The sequence below is a fragment of the Poromitra crassiceps genome (genome assembly GCF_964638095.1).
Source record: "Poromitra crassiceps genome assembly, chromosome: 3".
NCBI lineage: Eukaryota > Metazoa > Chordata > Actinopteri > Beryciformes > Melamphaidae > Poromitra > Poromitra crassiceps.
This window is the reverse complement of record NC_139625.1, coordinates 3,293,789-3,311,764: the sequence shown is the minus strand read 5'-3', so window position 1 is coordinate 3,311,764 and position 17,976 is coordinate 3,293,789. Positions and strand designations below refer to the sequence as shown.

The window sequence follows — 17,976 nt, the reverse complement described above, 5'->3', positions numbered from 1 at the left end:
ATGAGCCAAGGGCCAAACCTGGTGTTCGACTGGCTGTCAAAGCTCGACCTGCCTCAGTATGTGGAGGCGTTTGTGGACAACGGCTACGATGACCTGGAGGTGTGCAAGCAAATCGGGGAGGCGGACCTGGATGCCATAGGGGTCCAGGTGCGCGACCACAGGCACAGGCTGCTCTCAGCCGTGCACAAGCTGAGAGAGGACACAGGTCAAGCAGCGGGGTATTATTTCACCTTGGAGCCCCTGGATGCTGCTGCTTCTTCTTCTGCTTCTTCTTGCAATCACCCTCAGCAAAATGGCTGCAGGAAGCCGAGGGCATACCCAGGAGGAGCACACCAGGCCTCCTGTCCCGGAAACCACGACCCGAGGTTCTCCGACTGCAACGACTTTGTGACCTATCCCAAACTGAAGCTGAAGATACTGATTCGGGATAAACTGGCAAAAGATGGGATCGACCTCGGAGACCCACCGTATACCCGCAAGGTAGGCCATCTTTATTTCATTTGATTATTATTTCATTTTTTTTTAACAGTCAGTTGACACTTAACACATTGAATGCCAGCCATGTTTTCATTCCTGTAGGTAAGTTGTGCCAGGGGTGTTTTTGACGATTCTGGCTCATTTTAGAACAGCCGAGGATTCTTTTCTGTTAAGAATTCATGAACACCAATCATCTAAAAATAACTAATAGAATGTGTGCTTTCTCTGTCTAAAAGAGTTAGTTTGCAGAGTTAGTAGTTATGTAGATATTAGCCGTTGAGTACAGCATGGTTTCAGCGTCTGGAAATTTATTCAGAGATAAATGGCTTTTTGTGAAACAGTCACTTTAACCATTCATTTTTGGCATCAGTAAGACCGTCAGACATTCTAAACAATAGTTTTGAACAGTAATTTCCTCCATAACAACAGGAAACACCCCTCTCATTCAAACTCCTCCCTCCGTGTGTCTTCTCCTCCTTCCTCCTGGCTCTAACAGCGGGCGTGTCAGAAGCGCGTTGCTGCTGCCTGCCTGCCTGTCTGCCTGTCGGGCAAGACGAGTCTGAAATGGATTACTGTAAAATCGCGTCGCCATTTCCTTGAATGGCTTGCTCCCGCGGTGTGTGTGTGTGTGTGTGTGTGTGTGTGTGTGTGTGTGTGTGTGTGTGTGTGTGTGTGTGTGTGTGTGTGCGCGGCTCTGGGGGGAAGGGATCTCTGTCCGTTCTGTGTGTGTGTGTCCGGGCTTCTGACTCTAACAGCGGGCGTGTCAGAAGCGCGTTGCTGCTGCCTGCCTGCCTGTCTGCCTGTCGGGCAAGACGAGTCTGAAATGGATTACTGTAAAATCGCGTCGCCATTTCCTTGAATGGCTTGCTCCCGCGGTGTGTGTGTGTGTGTGTGTGTGTGTGTGTGTGTGTGTGTGTGTGTGTGTGTGTGCGCGGCTCTGGGGGGAAGGGATCTCTGTCCGTTCTGTGTGTGTGTGTCCGGGCTTCTGACTGTAAAATCGCCAAGCCATTTCCGCGGGAGGCGGCTGCTTTTGTGGCTTTTGGGTCCCGTGGCTGTGTCTTCTCTCGGTCTCTGTCGCCACTTAGTGGTCGGTAAAATAGATTACACACATGCTCTTGCTCCAAATAGTTATCTCGAAGATGTAAAAGGGGTTGATTGATGTCCCACCGTCAAAAAAAAAAAATGTTTATGTAAGACGAGTTAGCTCGTCCTTGGCACTTAAGCGCTGGATTATGTAAGACGAGTTAGGTCGTCTATGGCACTTAATGAGTTAACTGCTAGCTCGTCATAAGCAGTCTCATACAATTTAGTACGCTTACTTTGTTGTCTATGTGATGGACAGTGTGTCGAATTTGTTTGATGGTGCCGACTTCCAGCGGTTCTGCTCCGAGGAGGATTTTAAACTGGCTTTGGTTCCACATGGGCAGAGGGCCTTACTCAAAAACTCAAACGGTTTGAATTGATAGCGGTTTGAATCGTCGGTATTTGATATAGGGTCGTTTATTTGGTCCGTGTTAAAATTAAAATGAAATGAAATGAAAGTCTAAGCTGGTAAAGCTGCCATTGTCTGGGTCAGAATTCATTACAGCAATGTTATATTCCACCTTTTTATAAGAATTGACTCCAGTAACAGCACTTTGTTTGGACTTTGATTGCTAAGTCTGTTATAGCTACCCACTGGTAGCCTATCTGTTTTTGTTTTGTTTTTGTTTGTTTGTTTGTTTGTTTGTTTGTTTGTTGTTGTTGTTGTTGTTTTTTTGGGGGGGGGGGGGGGGGGGGGGCGTGTCAGTGTTGAGCTTCCTGTTTCCTCTGTGGACACCCTTACTATAAATGAATGAATGTATGTATGTATGTATGTATGTATGTATGTATGTATGTATGTATGTATGTATGTATGTATGTATGTATGTATGTATGTATGCATATAGAAACCGAGCCAGGCACAAGTTGAAATACAGAGTCTTGTACAATCACATTAGTGCAGTTTTACAGCAGCAGTTGTACCAGGTAGGTTGACTGATGACAACATCCAGTCATGAGAAGACACACGCCATATGCAGATCTGACGATTACTGGGGGGTTCTCATTCTGAACATCGGTTAGCCTGAAAATCCACCATGACACACCACCAATATGTACATCCGTTAAAACCCAAATCCCCTGACCTCTAGGCTCTGAAGGTCAACAGGACAGTGGCTCGTCTGGTGGATCAGTCCGCTACATCCCCACAGTGACAGATGTTTACTGCAGGGATGAGACTTGACAGTGTGGCATTTTGCCTCTTCTCAGTATATGGCTGCTGGTCCTGTCTGCACAGACTGTGAGCGCCTAAAGTCAAAAATCAGTTTTTCTGCTTGTTCCTTCACTTAGATGTTTGAGCGTCACTGTGCAGAATGATGTCTGTGCTGCAGAGTTTGATGAATGATGTCTGTGCTGCAGAGTTTGATGAATGATGTCTGTGCTGCAGAGTTTGATGAATGATGTCTGTGCTGCAGAGTCACTGTGCAGAATGATGTCTGTGCTGCAGAGTTTGATGAATGATGTCTGTGCTGCAGAGTTTGATGAATGATGTCTGTGCTGCAGGGTTTGATGAATGATGTCTGTGCTGCAGGGTTTGATGAATGATGTCTGTGCTGCAGAGTTTGATGAATGATGTCTGTGCTGCAGAGTTTGATGAATGATGTCTGTGCTGCAGAGTTTGATGAATGATGTCTGTGCTGCAGAGTTTGACACTAGAAGGCTGTTTCCCACAATCGTCTGCTGAAAGTGGAAAGTTTCTCTGAGCTCACTGAAGAGGCGATTTTCAACGAGCATGATTTGTGACATCACGAATACTGGAACCAATCCCTGTCCAGTATTCAGCAGTTAAAGCCCTTGTTTGTATGCTGTGATTGGCTAGTTTATGTTTTAGAGATAACCTTCCGTGATTGGTGGCTTTGGAATTCTTAATGAGGCAGAAGAGTAGAAATCACTTTAAGGTTTTTTAACAAGATGATGTCACTTTTTTGGTGGGAAAACCATCAGACACAAATTATTACTCAAAGTAGAGTATTTTATATACATCTTAAAACAGGAATTTAGGGAGTCTTGCATTAAAGAAGAATTTCGTTTTTTTTTTAACCTGCAGCCCTCTCCTCACATTAATTATGATCGGACGACTCACCCAGTGCTCTCCGCAGCGTTTTTGTCGTCCTAGGCGTTGTTTTGAGATCAATAGCGTCCAAGCCACTCCTAGAATGGAGCTCCGTGAGGGCCAAGTGGCAGCATGCTTTTCCTCCATTTAAATAGACAGTTTTATTCCCGTTTCAACGCATATCGTCATAAACTGTTCCCTAAGGAACCATCAGACTGCATTTATCCCCCTCCCTCTTTTCACTAGTTACAGGCAGCCCATTTTTGCCTGTCGGATCAGTGAGAGACACAACTCTCGTCTGGAAAGTCTCGTGGGACTTTCCAGACGAGAGTTCTGATACACTGTTGCCATACGGATCACCAGCGTTAGTTTGTTGTTTATAACATGGCTATATTTATCATTTATCGTTCTCTATCTCTGATACACTGAAAATACTGGGAGGCGGGCCTTAGCGTCTCTGTCGATGATTTGATTTGACAGTTCTGGGCACTGGCGTTGGCGTTGGCCAATCCTGGCGTGTTCCACCCCCAAATCGATTGTGTTCTGGCGCAAAGCGAGTGGGTTCCAGGACGAAACAGTCTCGAGCCACTTACGTTATCTTTAGAGCAGTGCAGTAAATACAATATTCCTGGAATGCGAGTTTAACTAAACAGTTACATGTCCTCTGCATTCTACAACAAATAAAGACATTGCAATTTGTTTTATTTTGTATCTTACATACTTATTGGCCAAGTTATGATAGTTTATTCTGCCAGGGTACAGAAGGGAGTGTAGGCGGCCATCTTGCCTGCAGAGTTTTCAAATCAAGTAGAATACCGTTTTGCAAGAAATCTGGGGGGGTCAGTCCCCCTTTAAAAGCTCCACCAGAAAGTTCAGTCGGCCATCAGGCAAATCTTCTTCCACATGTTACTGGGAGAGATTTTGGAAGAGTGAATGAATGGGATAGTAGTTGTTTATGGAGTAGTGGGTTGATGAAATGTGTGTCACAACTTGCGTGATCCGTTCATGTCCAGCAGGGGCAGACGGAGTACTTGCTTGATTTGAAGCCACTCATCAGTGAAGAAGAGTCCATTTAAAAGTAGCACAAGAAGAAGAAGCAGTCAGGCTGATTTGCTATGTTGCTGAAGCTTTCAGGTGCATCAGATTTGACTCCATTAGGAGGTAGCAGAATGCGGCTATGTGGGCCGGCCAGGTCTGCTTCCCATTTTGTCACTAGGGATGTACAGGAGCTTGAGTAGCCTGTTGTCGTCTCGCGCATCTTAGCGTAGCGTAGCGCGCCAGCCTAGGAATCGCGCGCTACGCGGGCTCGCTAGCTCGGCCGATGCGCCGCCTCGCCCGCCCTGCAGCTCGCATACACAGCTTGCACTCGATGTCATCAGTGATGCGAAAGTTGAGCAATTGTGCGCTGCGCATGCCAATAGAGCAGGCGAGGCCACGCAGCGGCCGAGCTGCGGGCGAGGCCGCACAGTGGCCAAGCTATATGCGAGCCCACAGTGGGCGAGCTGCAGGGCGAGCCTAGGAATCGATTTCTAGTATCTTTAAATAGTTTTTAAATATACTGTAAGAGGTAGCAGCAGAATACAGCTATGTGGGCCAGTTCTGCTTTCTAATTTCTCACTCTGGATGTACATGAACTTCAGGTTGGAGTCTGTCATTGTAACCTGCTTGCCGATAATGCACGTTTTCTGAACACACTACACAGTACACAGTATATACAGTATATACTGTACTGTATATACTGTATACACAGTATATACAGTACTGTATATACAGTATATACAGTACAGTATATACTGTGTATACAGTATATACAGTATATACTGTATATACTGTGTAGTGTGTACTGTGTATATACTGTATATACTGTATATACAGTATATACTGTACTGTATATACTGTATATACAGTATATACTGTATATACTGTATACACAGTATATACTGTACTGTATATACTGTATATACAGTACTGTATATACAGTATATACAGTACAGTATATACTGTGTATACAGTATACACAGTATATACTGTATATACTGTATATACAGTATATACTGTATATACAGTATATACACAGTACACACTACACAGTATATACTGTATATACTGTGTAGTGTGTACTGTGTATATACTGTATATACTGTATATACAGTACAGTATATACACAGTACACACTACACAGTATATACTGTATATACTGTATATACTGTGTAGTGTGTACTGTGTATATACTGTATATACTGTATATACAGTATATACAGTATATACACAGTACACACTACACAGTATATACTGTATATACAGTATATACAGTATATACTGTGTATACAGTATACACAGTATATACTGTATATACTGTGTAGTGTGTACTGTGTATATACTGTATATACAGTACTGTATATACAGTATATACAGTATATACAGTATATACAGTATATACTGTGTAGTGTGTACTGTGTATATACTGTATATACAGTACTGTATATACAGTATATACAGTATATACAGTATATACAGTACAGTATATACTGTGTATACAGTATATACAGTATATACTGTATATACTGTGTAGTGTGTACTGTGTATATACTGTATATACTGTATATACAGTATATACAGTATATACACCAAAACGTCAATTAGGCTGGAGCTGCCTCTGACGCCCATCAGGTTACAGTTCATGGACACTTCCTTATCTTCTTTTCAAAATTTCATAACAGAAACTAGACATTGGTCTAATCGTGTTGGGGGCGGGGCTAGGTGAGATCAAATGAGATCATGGCATGATGGATAGGGATGGGTATCGTTTCATATTTTCCGATACCGGTGCTAAAACGATACTTCTAAAACGGTACCGGTGCCTAGTAAACAGTGCCTGAAACGCTACTTAAAAAAAAAGTGTAATCATATTTAACCTATTTTTTATTGAAAGAGGCCGTAAAGAGGATTTCAAACAATAATTGTATGTGTTTAAGCCCTAGATTGTTATTGAAGGGTGCATGCAGCGCCCGTTTCAGAGCACCAGAGGGCGGATATTTCACTCAGCAGCTCGGGCGTGGCACCTAAATGAGGCACCTAAATCTGCGTTGCAATTCGGTACCGGTAGCATTGGTTGTAAAAGTACCGGTAGTATTGGTTGTAAAAGTACCGGTAGTATTGGTTGTAAAAGTACCGGTACCATATTGGTACCTTGTTTCTGTCTGTACCCAACCCTAATGATGGACTCGAGCATTTCTGGAATGCCGGCAGTTTGGATCTGTGAAATGGATCGATAATTAATGACATAATGGACTCGGTACTGTGATCAATCCTCACTGAGCAATGTGCTGTTGGGCCTGACTGTCCTGTGTGCATGACTGCTTCACACAGGCCAGCAGGGCCGGTTAGTTACTTTGGGGGAGAGAAAGTAATGAATGTGATTGAGCTGTAAGTGACCTAACTGCTGGCGCCAGGACGAGCGTTTCGCTGAGAGGGAATGGAGGTTTTACACGGGATGGGTTTGACACCAGGGCAACATGGACAAGCAACGAAACAACAACCCAAAACTGCTTTCCCATGATATTCTTATAGAAGCAGTACCTGTGATATCAGCAAGACAGAATGTTTTAGAACAGGGCTTTTCAAGGACTGAGACTGTGGGCCTCCCCCCCCCCCCCCCAGACAAAGCTTAGAAAAAGCCCCCCCCCCCCCTCACTCAATTCCTGGATGCGTATTGGATCATGATTATGTTATTTGATCCCATAGACACTCAACAACTAAGCCAGTGTATCTTAAAGTGTGGGGCGCGCCCCACTTGTGGGGCGCAGTGGTATTACAGGTGGGGCGCGGGTGAAATCCGCGGAACCAATGTTTTAGCCATTTTTAGGTCGGACTTCTTTTCCCCGTGAGGAAATAAACAAACCCCGCGCTTCCGTAGTGACCCGTTCATTCATCAGACAGACTGGAGGCTGTTTAGTTTAGATTAGTGCACAATGAAGAGACATTTGGCTGGGACAAACAAGGAGTCGGAGGGCGGCAGTCAACTAAAAAAACCGAGACGAAAATATGATGACGCCTATCTTGCTCTGGGATTCACAGTCAATGCGGTAGGAGACGAGGAGAGACCAGTCTGTGTTCTCTGTCTGAAAACTCTGGCAGCGGACAGCATGAAGCCTAACAAATTAAAAAGACACTTGGAGACAACACACCCCACTTTCGTCAATAAGCCACTCGGGTTCTTTCAGAGGAAACTCGGTGAATACCGCAAGCAGGAAAATCGCTTTGTAAAAGTGGCATCAGTGAACAGCAAAGCACAACTAGCGTCATACAAGGTCGCATACAGAATTGCACAGTGCAAGAAGCCGCACACCATCGCTGAGGAGCTCATACTCCCAGCAGCTATCCGTATGGTGTCAACTATGCTGGATGAGACCAGCGCTGCAAAATTGAAGACTATCCCGCTGTCCAATGACACAGTTGCAAAACGTATATGTGACATTTCAAATGATCTCGAGGAACAACTCACGGAAAAACTGACAGACACACGTTTCGCCTTACAAGTGGACGAGGCTACGGACAGCAATAAAGACTGCTTGCTTATCGCCTATGTTCGCTTTGTCACGTCGGAGTCACTGAGTGAGGATTTGCTGTTTTGCAAGTACGTTACAAGCAGAGCAACAGCTGAAGAGCTATGCTTCTGGACAGTTACCTGACACAACACGGGCTGAATTGGGAGAACTGTGTGGGTTTTTGCAGCCACTAATACTGAGAAAACTTGAGTCCTCACCATTATTATTATTATTTTCTGCACAGGTTGCACTTTATTATTCTTTTGAAAAGATTTGCAGTGGAAAACAGGCTCATTGCAGCCACTAATACTGATAAAACTTGAGTCCTCACAAATGTCTGCACTTATTATTTTCTGCAGGTTGCACCTTATTATTGTTTTGAAACGATTTGCAGTGGAAAACAGGCAGCCCTTAATACAGTGATAGTGACTTGAACTCACAATTAAGATATTTGAATTTATTTTGTTTTGTAGAGGTTGCACTTTATTGTTATTGTTTTTGAAAAGATGTGCAGGGCAAAACAGCCAGAATATAGAAATGAATGGTCATTATGTCAATAAAAGTTAAACTTGGACCGTTTTGTTTCAATTTTGTTGGGGCGGTGGGGCCCGAAAGATTTTCTTCCTCCAAAGTGGGGCCTGACAGAAAAAGTTTGAGAACCACTGAACTAAGCCCAGATAGCCTGATATTACTGTTTGACTTCAGACCAAATACATAAGAAAAAGTCTTGTCGGAAGGCATTTATTCTGGGAAAGTGAGAACAAAGTAAAACTACTGTATCTCTGAACTATCTCTTTCTCTATTTCTATGTGATCTCCTTTTGAGAACTAATGTCATATTTTTTCACTTCCATTCACTGAGCCTCCCCTGAAACTGCTTGGAGCCCCCCCTGGGAAGGCCCGCCTGGCCGCCTCCCACTTTGAAAACCTCTGTTTTCCCACAGGTCTCCATAGTGGGATTGCGATGGGCGGCGCTTAGCGGCAGTGCCCTTGGAAAATAGTTTCAAACAATCCAACTTGCCATTTTCAGCGTGTAGCAACGAGCTAGCGTGTAGGTTTCTGCCGTTAGCTTGCTAGCTAGTTAGCGTTGTTGTTTTCACTGTGGCGGCAGGGCACTATTTACAGCGACACACAGGGAGGAGGGAGCGGAAGCCGCTCTGATTGACATGGTTGGAGCCAGTGTTTCCCATACATAAAGGAATTTGTGGCGGGCCGCCACAATCATATTTTGACCGCCACAATAAGATGTTGACCAAAAAAATATGATTTAGCTGCTAAATTGTCAAATACCGCCATCTGCTCGCTACCCAGGCACTTATGTATGTACTTAACCTAACTAACTTAACCTAACTAACTATCCGGTGTGCACAACACTGTCAGCCTAAACTCCCGCTGACACCCCAAAAACCTACAATCCGCTACAGAAAAATGTATATTGTTTGTTTATTAACTGGCCCCACGCCTTCTATCATTTCACGAAAGTGGCAAAGCAAGTTGAGTATCCCTGACCTATAGGGAGAAATTTAGTTTGTCATTGTAAACCCACAGCACAGTAATGTTCTTCATAGATCTAGCCTTTTAATTTTGCTCAAAGTACACCAAATTCATGCATTTTACTTTAAAATGTTTAAAAAAATCTCGCGGGGGGGCGTGCCCCCGCACCCCCCTAGGGGGTCTGCGGTCCCCCACCACAAATTCACAAAATCCTGTGGGAAACACTGTTGGAGCCAATGACAGAGTTTGTAATAAGCCGGGAGTGGACATCCGGCTGCCACCGAAACAGTCGCTCCAATGGGAGAGCAGAGTAGAGCAGCAGGGGAGGGTTTATCCCAGTTATGGAGACCTGCGGCGCCAGACTCCTCGGACGGAAGGGAGAGAAGGCTGGCCAGCCAGACTATAGCTGCCTTGACTCTGATTGGTCCGGCCCACTGCCGGGGCGGATTCAAAACGCATATCTGTCAGCGTAGCAAGATGGATTTCTCAGCGCCTCCTCTGCCATCCTATAATAATCAATGGTACAGAGGTTGAGATGGTAAAAAGTATCAAATTTCTAGGTGTCACTATCTCGGATGATCTTAGCTGGCACTCAAATACCAAAGCGATTGTTAAAAAGTCTCAGCAACGTCTTTTCTTCTTAAGAAGACTTAAGGAGTTCACCCACAACAGCCAGATCCTTGTTAACTTTTATCTCTGTATTATTGAGAGCATTCTCACTAGTTCCTTCACTGTATGGTTTGGTAACCTTACTGTTAACTCATTGAGTGCCATGGACGAACATGTTCGTCATTTCGTTTAGTAACGTAGAGTGCCAAGGACGAACATGTTTGTCAATTGCGTTTTTTGACGGGGGGATGTCGATCTAAGCCTCTTACATCGCCTCTTACAATATGGGAGCTATTGAATGTGTCTAACCTATTTTACAGAACCCTTAGGTGGCGACAGTGCTCTCCAGATTACAGAAAGGCCAGGAGAAAAGAGAGAAGAAGTCATGAGGAAACGGAAATCGCATCGATATGCATGAAGCATACCGTTAGCTGTGCCTGTGAACAGCAGTCATCTGCTGCCACAATTGAGCCCCATCCGTGTCCGCTGCGATAGCCCATCCATATGATTTAGTTGCCGACACGGCGACACCAGCGTCTTTCTGAAAAGTTACATTATTGTCAGCTGGGAGCTGGCGACACGCTGTAAAAAAGCGGGGGGATGCAGCGCGCTTTTCAGTGCAGATCAAACTCAGAGCAAACCGCAGCAGAGACACTCCTCCACGGAGGAGGAGGAGGAGGGGGGTGGGGCACGCAGGGCACTACAGCATACAACCATTGACAGTACACACACACCCAGGCAGCAGCAGGCTCGATGCACAGAGAGCAAACAAGCTAGAATAGGCTATCTGATGCACACCAGCAGTAAATCAAGACCAGCAAGAAGGTGTAGGGTCTGCGCACGCAGGGGCCAGCGCTGCTGGTTGCAGCTAAAAAATATTATTTGGCCAAACAAAATTCCTTTGTTTTCACTCTTTTATTGAAGGAAATTATTTTTGAGGTGTCATTATATCAGAAAATATTAGCTTCAGAGTCAATGATGTGCTTGAAATGCTTCCTTTCACAAAAGGCTGAATATCTCAGATTCTAAATTGAAATGTGTCTTTATGCTCAAAACAACCTATCTTCTCCGGCTCATAACTAAAGAATGGAAAATGGTATCAATAAACTTTTTTTTGCAGATGATAGAAGAGAGTCTAATCGTTCTTTGTGCGTGTTCGGTGTTTACATAGTAATATCACACAATATTCTGTGGGCCTCGAGAAATCACTGAAAACGCTCTGAAACTCTGGCACTGGGAGCGTCCGTTCTCCAAAAGTGGCTGGCACTCAATGAGTTAAGGAGCGAAAATCCTTAAATAGGGTAGTGCGCCTTGCCCGCAAGATAACTGGTGCCAACCTGCCGGCTCTAGAAGAGCTCTATAGCTCCAGACTTCTGTCCCGGGCCTCCAGCATTATCAGGGACCCTGCAGGTCACCCGGCCGCCAGTCTTTTTGAGTTACTCCCTTTGGGTAAACGCTACCGCTCCATTAAATGCTTCACCACTCGCTTTGCGAGAAGCTTTTACCCGAGTGATGTGCGTAGTTTGAACGATCACAAATCTAAACGGTAGATCTCTGTTGTCTAGACCACCTAGACACACCTAGACCTCTATTTTTTCTGTTATTTTCTTTTGTATAAGATGTCTTATACTGGTTTCTCATGCATTTAATCCTTGCTTAGGCACTTTACTACTGTGCACTTTATGTGTGATTGTGCACTTTGTTCCTGCACTTTAATAAGTGAGCTGGATGACTCGGGCCTTTATCCACAGATGTACCTGTCTCCTTTTATTGTTTTATTCTCTTATTTTATCTTATTTACTTTTTAAACCTTTTTACTGTCTGTCTATTTATATGCTATTTTATGTTGTCATGACTTGTCATATTTGTGTCTATGTTTTAAGCTCTTGCACCCCAATTCCAATGTAGTTTCGACTGCAAATGGTAAATAAACTGACTCTGACTCTGACTCTCTCTGGTCGGTCGGGGCACTTGGTCGGGGGGGGAGGGAACTGGTGGGAATAGCGTGATCCTCCCACGTGCGCTACGTCGCGCCGGTGAAGCTCCCCGCTGTCAGGTGAAAAGAAGCAGCTGGCAACTGCGCATGTGTCAGAGGAAGCATGGTGCTAGTCTATTGCTCTCAGCAGAGGGTGGAGCAGCGACCAGGGCAGCAGTGGGGGAAGTATGTGGGAGAAAATGGGGGGGAAATCAGAAAATAATAATAATACCGGTAATAATAAAAAAACAAACTACACTTTATACCAAAATGCTGCCAAAGGACTGAATGAAATGAAAAGCACTGCATTAAATAAAATAAATAAATAAATTTGTATTTTGCTCTCAGGTTTTGATTAGTCACTTCTTGACCCGACACCAAACTGTCATTTGGCTCAGTAGGATGAGCATATACTCTCTGTGATGAGATGCCTGCTTCTTGATTTAGGTTGATGAGATGGATGTATTTTAACATAACAACAATATTGTATCAAAGAATATGGTCGTGTTATGGTTGTGTTATGTGCGTGTTATGGGCTTGTTAATTCTAGCAAGAGCCCATCACCTTAATTAACAAGCTCTCTATACTTTCATAGAAATGATTGCCTCATTTCACAGCACGGTGTATGGCTAGTTGTTTATCGTACAGCACAGTGTATGGCTAGTTGTTTGTAGTACAGCACAGTGTATGGCTAGTTGTTTGTAGTACAGCACAGTGTATGGCTAGTTGTTTCTCGTACAGCACAGTGTATGGCGAGTTGTTTGTAGTACAGCACAGTGTATGGCTAGTTGTTTGTAGTACAGCACAGTGTATGGCTAGTTGTTTGTAGTACAGCACAGTGTATGGCTAGTTGTTTGTAGTACAGCACAGTGTATGGCTAGTTGTTTGTAGTACAGCACAGTGTATGGCTAGTTGTTTGTATGGCTAGTTGTTTGTAGTACAGCACAGTGTATGGCTAGTTGTTTGTATGGCTAGTTGTTTGTAGTACAGCACAGTGTATGGCTAGTTGTTTGTATGGCTAGTTGTTTGTAGTACAGCACAGTGTATGGCTAGTTGTTTGTAGTACAGCACAGTGTATGGCTAGTTGTTTGTATGGCTAGTTGTTTGTCATACAGCACAGTGTATGGCTAGTTGTTTGTTGTACAGCACAGTGTATGGCTAGTTGTTTGTAGTACAGCACAGTGTATGGCTAGTTGTTTGTATGGCTAGTTGTTTGTTGTACAGCACGGTGTATGGCTAGTTGTTTGTCGTACAGCACGGTGTATGGCTAGTTGTTTGTCATACAGCACGGTGTATGGCTAGTTGTTTGTAGTACAGCACGGTGTATGGCTAGTTGTTTGTCGTACATCACAGTGTATGGCTAGTTGTTTGTCGTACAGCACAGTGTATGGCTAGTTGTTTGTAGTACAGCACAGTGTATGGCTAGTTGTTTGTAGTACAGCACGGTGTATGGCTAGTTGTTTGTCGTACAGCACGGTGTATGGCTTGTTGTTTGTCGTACAGCACGGTGTATGGCTAGTTGTTTGTATACAGCACGGTGTATGGCTAGTTGTTTGTAGTACAGCACGGTGTATGGCTAGTTGTTTGTAGTACAGCACGGTGTATGGCTAGTTGTTTGTCGTACAGCACGGTGTATGGCTAGTTGTTTGTCGTACAGCACGGTGTATGGCTAGTTGTTTGTAGTACAGCACAGTGTATGGCTAGTTGTTTATAGTACAGCACAGTGTATGGCTAGTTGTTTGTCGTACAGCACAGTGTATGGCTAGTTTGTCGTACAGCACAGTGTATGGCTAGTTGTTTGTCGTACAGCACAGTGTATGGCTAGTTGTTTATAGTACAGCACAGTGTATGGCTAGTTGTTTGTCGTACAGCACAGTGTATGGCTAGTTGTTTGTCGTACAGCACAGTGTATGGCTAGTTGTTTGTAGTACAGCACAGTGTATGGCTAGTTGTTTCTAGTACAGCACAGTGTATGGCTAGTTGTTTGTAGTACAGCACAGTGTATGGCTAGTTGTTTATAGTACAGCACAGTGTATGGCTAGTTGTTTATAGTACAGCACTGTGTATGGCTAGTTGTTTATAGTACAGCACAGTGTATGGCTAGTTGTTTGTCGTACAGCACAGTGTATGGCTAGTTGTTTGTCGTACAGCACGGTGTATGGCTAGTTGTTTCTCGTACAGCACAGTGTATGTCTAGTTGTTTGTCGTACCTCTGAACCCTGTTGGAAAGGATTCCCTCCATGGTTGTCCAAACAATAGACCCCTTATACGCCTACGTCACAATGACAACAAAGCAAGCTGCGCGCGCAACGTGTAGGCAGAAAGCAGTAAGCTTTGCATAGACAGACAGCGAAAACTCTGTCAAAGCCCCGCTGTCAGGACTGCTCTATGCCCATCTGCAACACACAGTTATATTTTAGTTTTAAAATGCAGTTCTCGGCTTACTACCACAGCTTATCGCCTGGTGATAAGCAATGTTATGCATCGAAATTAACGTTGTTTAATGGGACATGTCTTACAGACCCATACGCACTGGCGCTGTCAATTGGCCAAGCCTAGTGGCCGGCAGTACATATCGTGCATTCCTTTATAACTGGGGATAGCGTAGATAATTATTCTGTAACTTGCAAAGATATATTGTTATGTTGATAATGCACACAATTCAATGACATTATGTAACGTTACTTGGTCGTTAACTAACCGAGCGATGTGGCTGAGCAGCCTACAGCTACAGGCAGCTTACCTGATTATGAAGAGCACTACAAAGTCGGGCATTTTTAATGATGTCCTCGTTCCAATCAGTTCAACTTAATAATGACATTATTTAACGTTACTTGGTCGTTAACTAACCTAGCGATGTGGCTGAGCAGCCTAGTTTCAGTTTAGGCAGCTTACCTGATTATGAAGAGCACTGCAAAGTCGGGCATTTTTAACGATTTCCTCTTTCGGCTTGCAACCAAAGACACCTACGGTTAGCCTCGCACACACGCAATAGAACACAACACAACACAGTCTGTTACACTATCAACAAAGCAAGGAGTAAAGTTTTACCGAATCCCGTCAACTCATACTGCTTTTAATGCTAACCGTAGGTGTCTTTGGTTGCAAGCCGAAAGAGGAAATCGTTAAAAATGCCCGACTTTGCAGTGCTCTTCATAATCAGGTAAGCTGCCTGAACTGAAACTGTAGGCTGCTCAGCCACATCGCTAGGTTAGTTAACGACCAAGTAACGTTAAATAATGTCATTATTAAGTTGAACTGATTGGAACGAGGACATCATTAAAAATGCCCGACTTTGTAGTGCTCTTCATAATCAGGTAAGCTGCCTGTAGCTGTAGGCTGCTCAGCCACATCGCTCGGTTAGTTAACGACCAAGTAACGTTACATAATGTCATTGAATTGTGTGCATTATCAACATAACAATATATCTTTGCAAGTTACAGAATAATTATCTACGCTATCCCCAGTTATAAAGGAATGCACGATATGTATTGCCGGCCACTAGGCTTGGCCAATTGACAGCGCCAGTGCGTATGGGTCTGTAAGACATGTCCCATTAAACAACGTTAATTTCGATGCATAACATTGCTTATCACCAGGCGATAAGCTGTGGTAGTAAGCCGAGAACTGCATTTTAAAACTAAAATATAACTGTGTGTTGCAGATGGGCATAGAGCAGTCCTGACAGCGGGGCTTTGACAGAGTTTTCGCTGTCTGTCTATGCAAAGCTTACTGCTTTCTGCCTACACGTTGCGCGCGCAGCTCAATGTTGACAAGCTGTATAAGGGGTCTATAGGACACATCTCCCCAGAAGGCCTCATTGTCATTCCTGGCCTGAAAACCTTCAACAGAGAGCCGGGCGCAAATGTGACTTTCTCCGATGTCCCTGTGTTGCTCTGCCAGAAGCTCCGAGGACAAGCAGAACCAGCAGGCCCCCTTTTTGACAGAAGAAAGGCCCGCTTGAATAGAGCCTGGCAAATAGAAATACACACAAGCCCCACAGCAGCTTGAATAGAGCCTGGCAAATAGAAATACACACAGGCCCCACAGCAGCTTAGTAGTAGTAGTACTTTATTGGCATATAGCAGTCCGTAGGCTGAATTAATTACCAATTTACAGGTTAAAAAGCAGACATCGACACAAGTTAAAAATTCAAAACAGCACATAACTAAAATGGGACTTCAGGCATAGACAAGAGCTTGAATAGAGCCTGGCAAATAGAAATACACACAAGCCCCACAGCAGCTTGAATAGAGCCTGGCAAATAGAAATACACACAGGCCCCACAGCAGCTGACAGCTGTCTCTGTCTTTGTCGCGGCAGACCGGGAGATTGAATGGACCTGTTTTTGGTTTTAGAAAGCAGCAGCGCCCCGTGCTTCTGTGAAGACTAGGGCTGGGTATCGCCACTGACTTCCCGATACGATACGATTCCGATACACAAGGTCCCAAGTCGATACGATTTCCGATACGATATGATACGATTCGATATCGATATTTTAGTTACAATACCAGTTTTGCTTTGATAATGGAAGAGATTCTCAAAGAACTAATGCTGTAAATAGTGCAAGGAACCCTCTAACCTGGTGCATTATTAAAAAATATTAATGTTTACATTAAGAATTGACCATAAAGCAAGCAGTTACATCATGTAATTCTTTTTTATTTAAACATGACCAACATAGTCATTCAACGTCTTATCTTTCTTTACAGTCTTCTGTCTCTTTCTTTACAGTCTTCTGTGAGAATCATTGAACAGCAGCATGTTGTAAACAGTGTTTCATAAAGTACAAATGCTTTGTAAATCAAATTAAATCAAATTAAATACAGCTCATGAACATTTCCAGTTCACAAACATTATAGTGCAAACAGATTTGAGGTCTGTACATCTGGCTCATGGTGCATGCACAATGCACATGTCACCTACCGTATTTATGTTTTTGTTTCAACTACAAACATAAATAAACGTCAACTCGCAACTATGTTTTAACTACCACACACAGCCTATAATGTTATAGCCTATGTTTATTATTTTTTTAAATAAAAAAAATAATGCATTTTAAAAGATCGATACTGGGATTTATGTATCGATACTTGTTCCTTCACATGAATATCGAATCAATATCGATATATCGATTTTTTTTAACCCAGCCCTAGTGAAGACCACTGCAACTTCACACAGGACAAAGGATTATTAGATGGTCATGGTCGATGTGCGACCTTGCTCCGCATCAATCCGTGTTTCTCCTCTTTACATCAGGGCTTGATTTATTCTGCCTTGTAAACAGCATCCTAACCCGTTACTTCCTTCATCACATTGGTTCTTCTGGCTTATCATGTATACAGTACAGTGCTGCGTGCACTCCCCCCCCCCCCCCCCCCGCCCCCGGGACCATCAGTGCAATAATCCAGCAACACTGCAGTAACGGTTTGACCTGGTCTATATGGACATAACATGAATAAAGTCCATAAATAGGCTTACAGCACTGTGCTGCACATGATAAGCCAGGAGACATTTGGTGAAGCATAGAGGTCACACAGGATCACAGCGTATGGTGCAAATGTCTGTGCGTTTGTTATCGAGAGGCAAAGTGACCGCCTACTTCCTGCTTCAGCACTGTACCACAGATTTTCCTCCGCCATTTATTTTCCCATAGACATTTCGTAAAATTGTTGTACTTGGTCAAACCAAACGGTTCGGCTATATTTAGAATCGGGAGAGACCATAGAACATTTCACTCCG

General features: G+C 43.8%; 1 protein-coding gene across 1 annotated transcript in view; it reads left to right on the top strand.

Moving 5' to 3' along the window:
• sash1b (SAM and SH3 domain containing 1b) overlaps positions 1-17,976 on the top strand; it is a gene marked incomplete at both ends in the record, with an annotated part of 134,127 nt that continues 116,151 nt past the window's right edge. The window contains one exon of the mRNA XM_083634300.1: positions 1-480. Coding sequence (XP_083490426.1) covers positions 1-480 — 480 coding nt within the window. The remainder of the gene's footprint in view (positions 481-17,976) is intronic.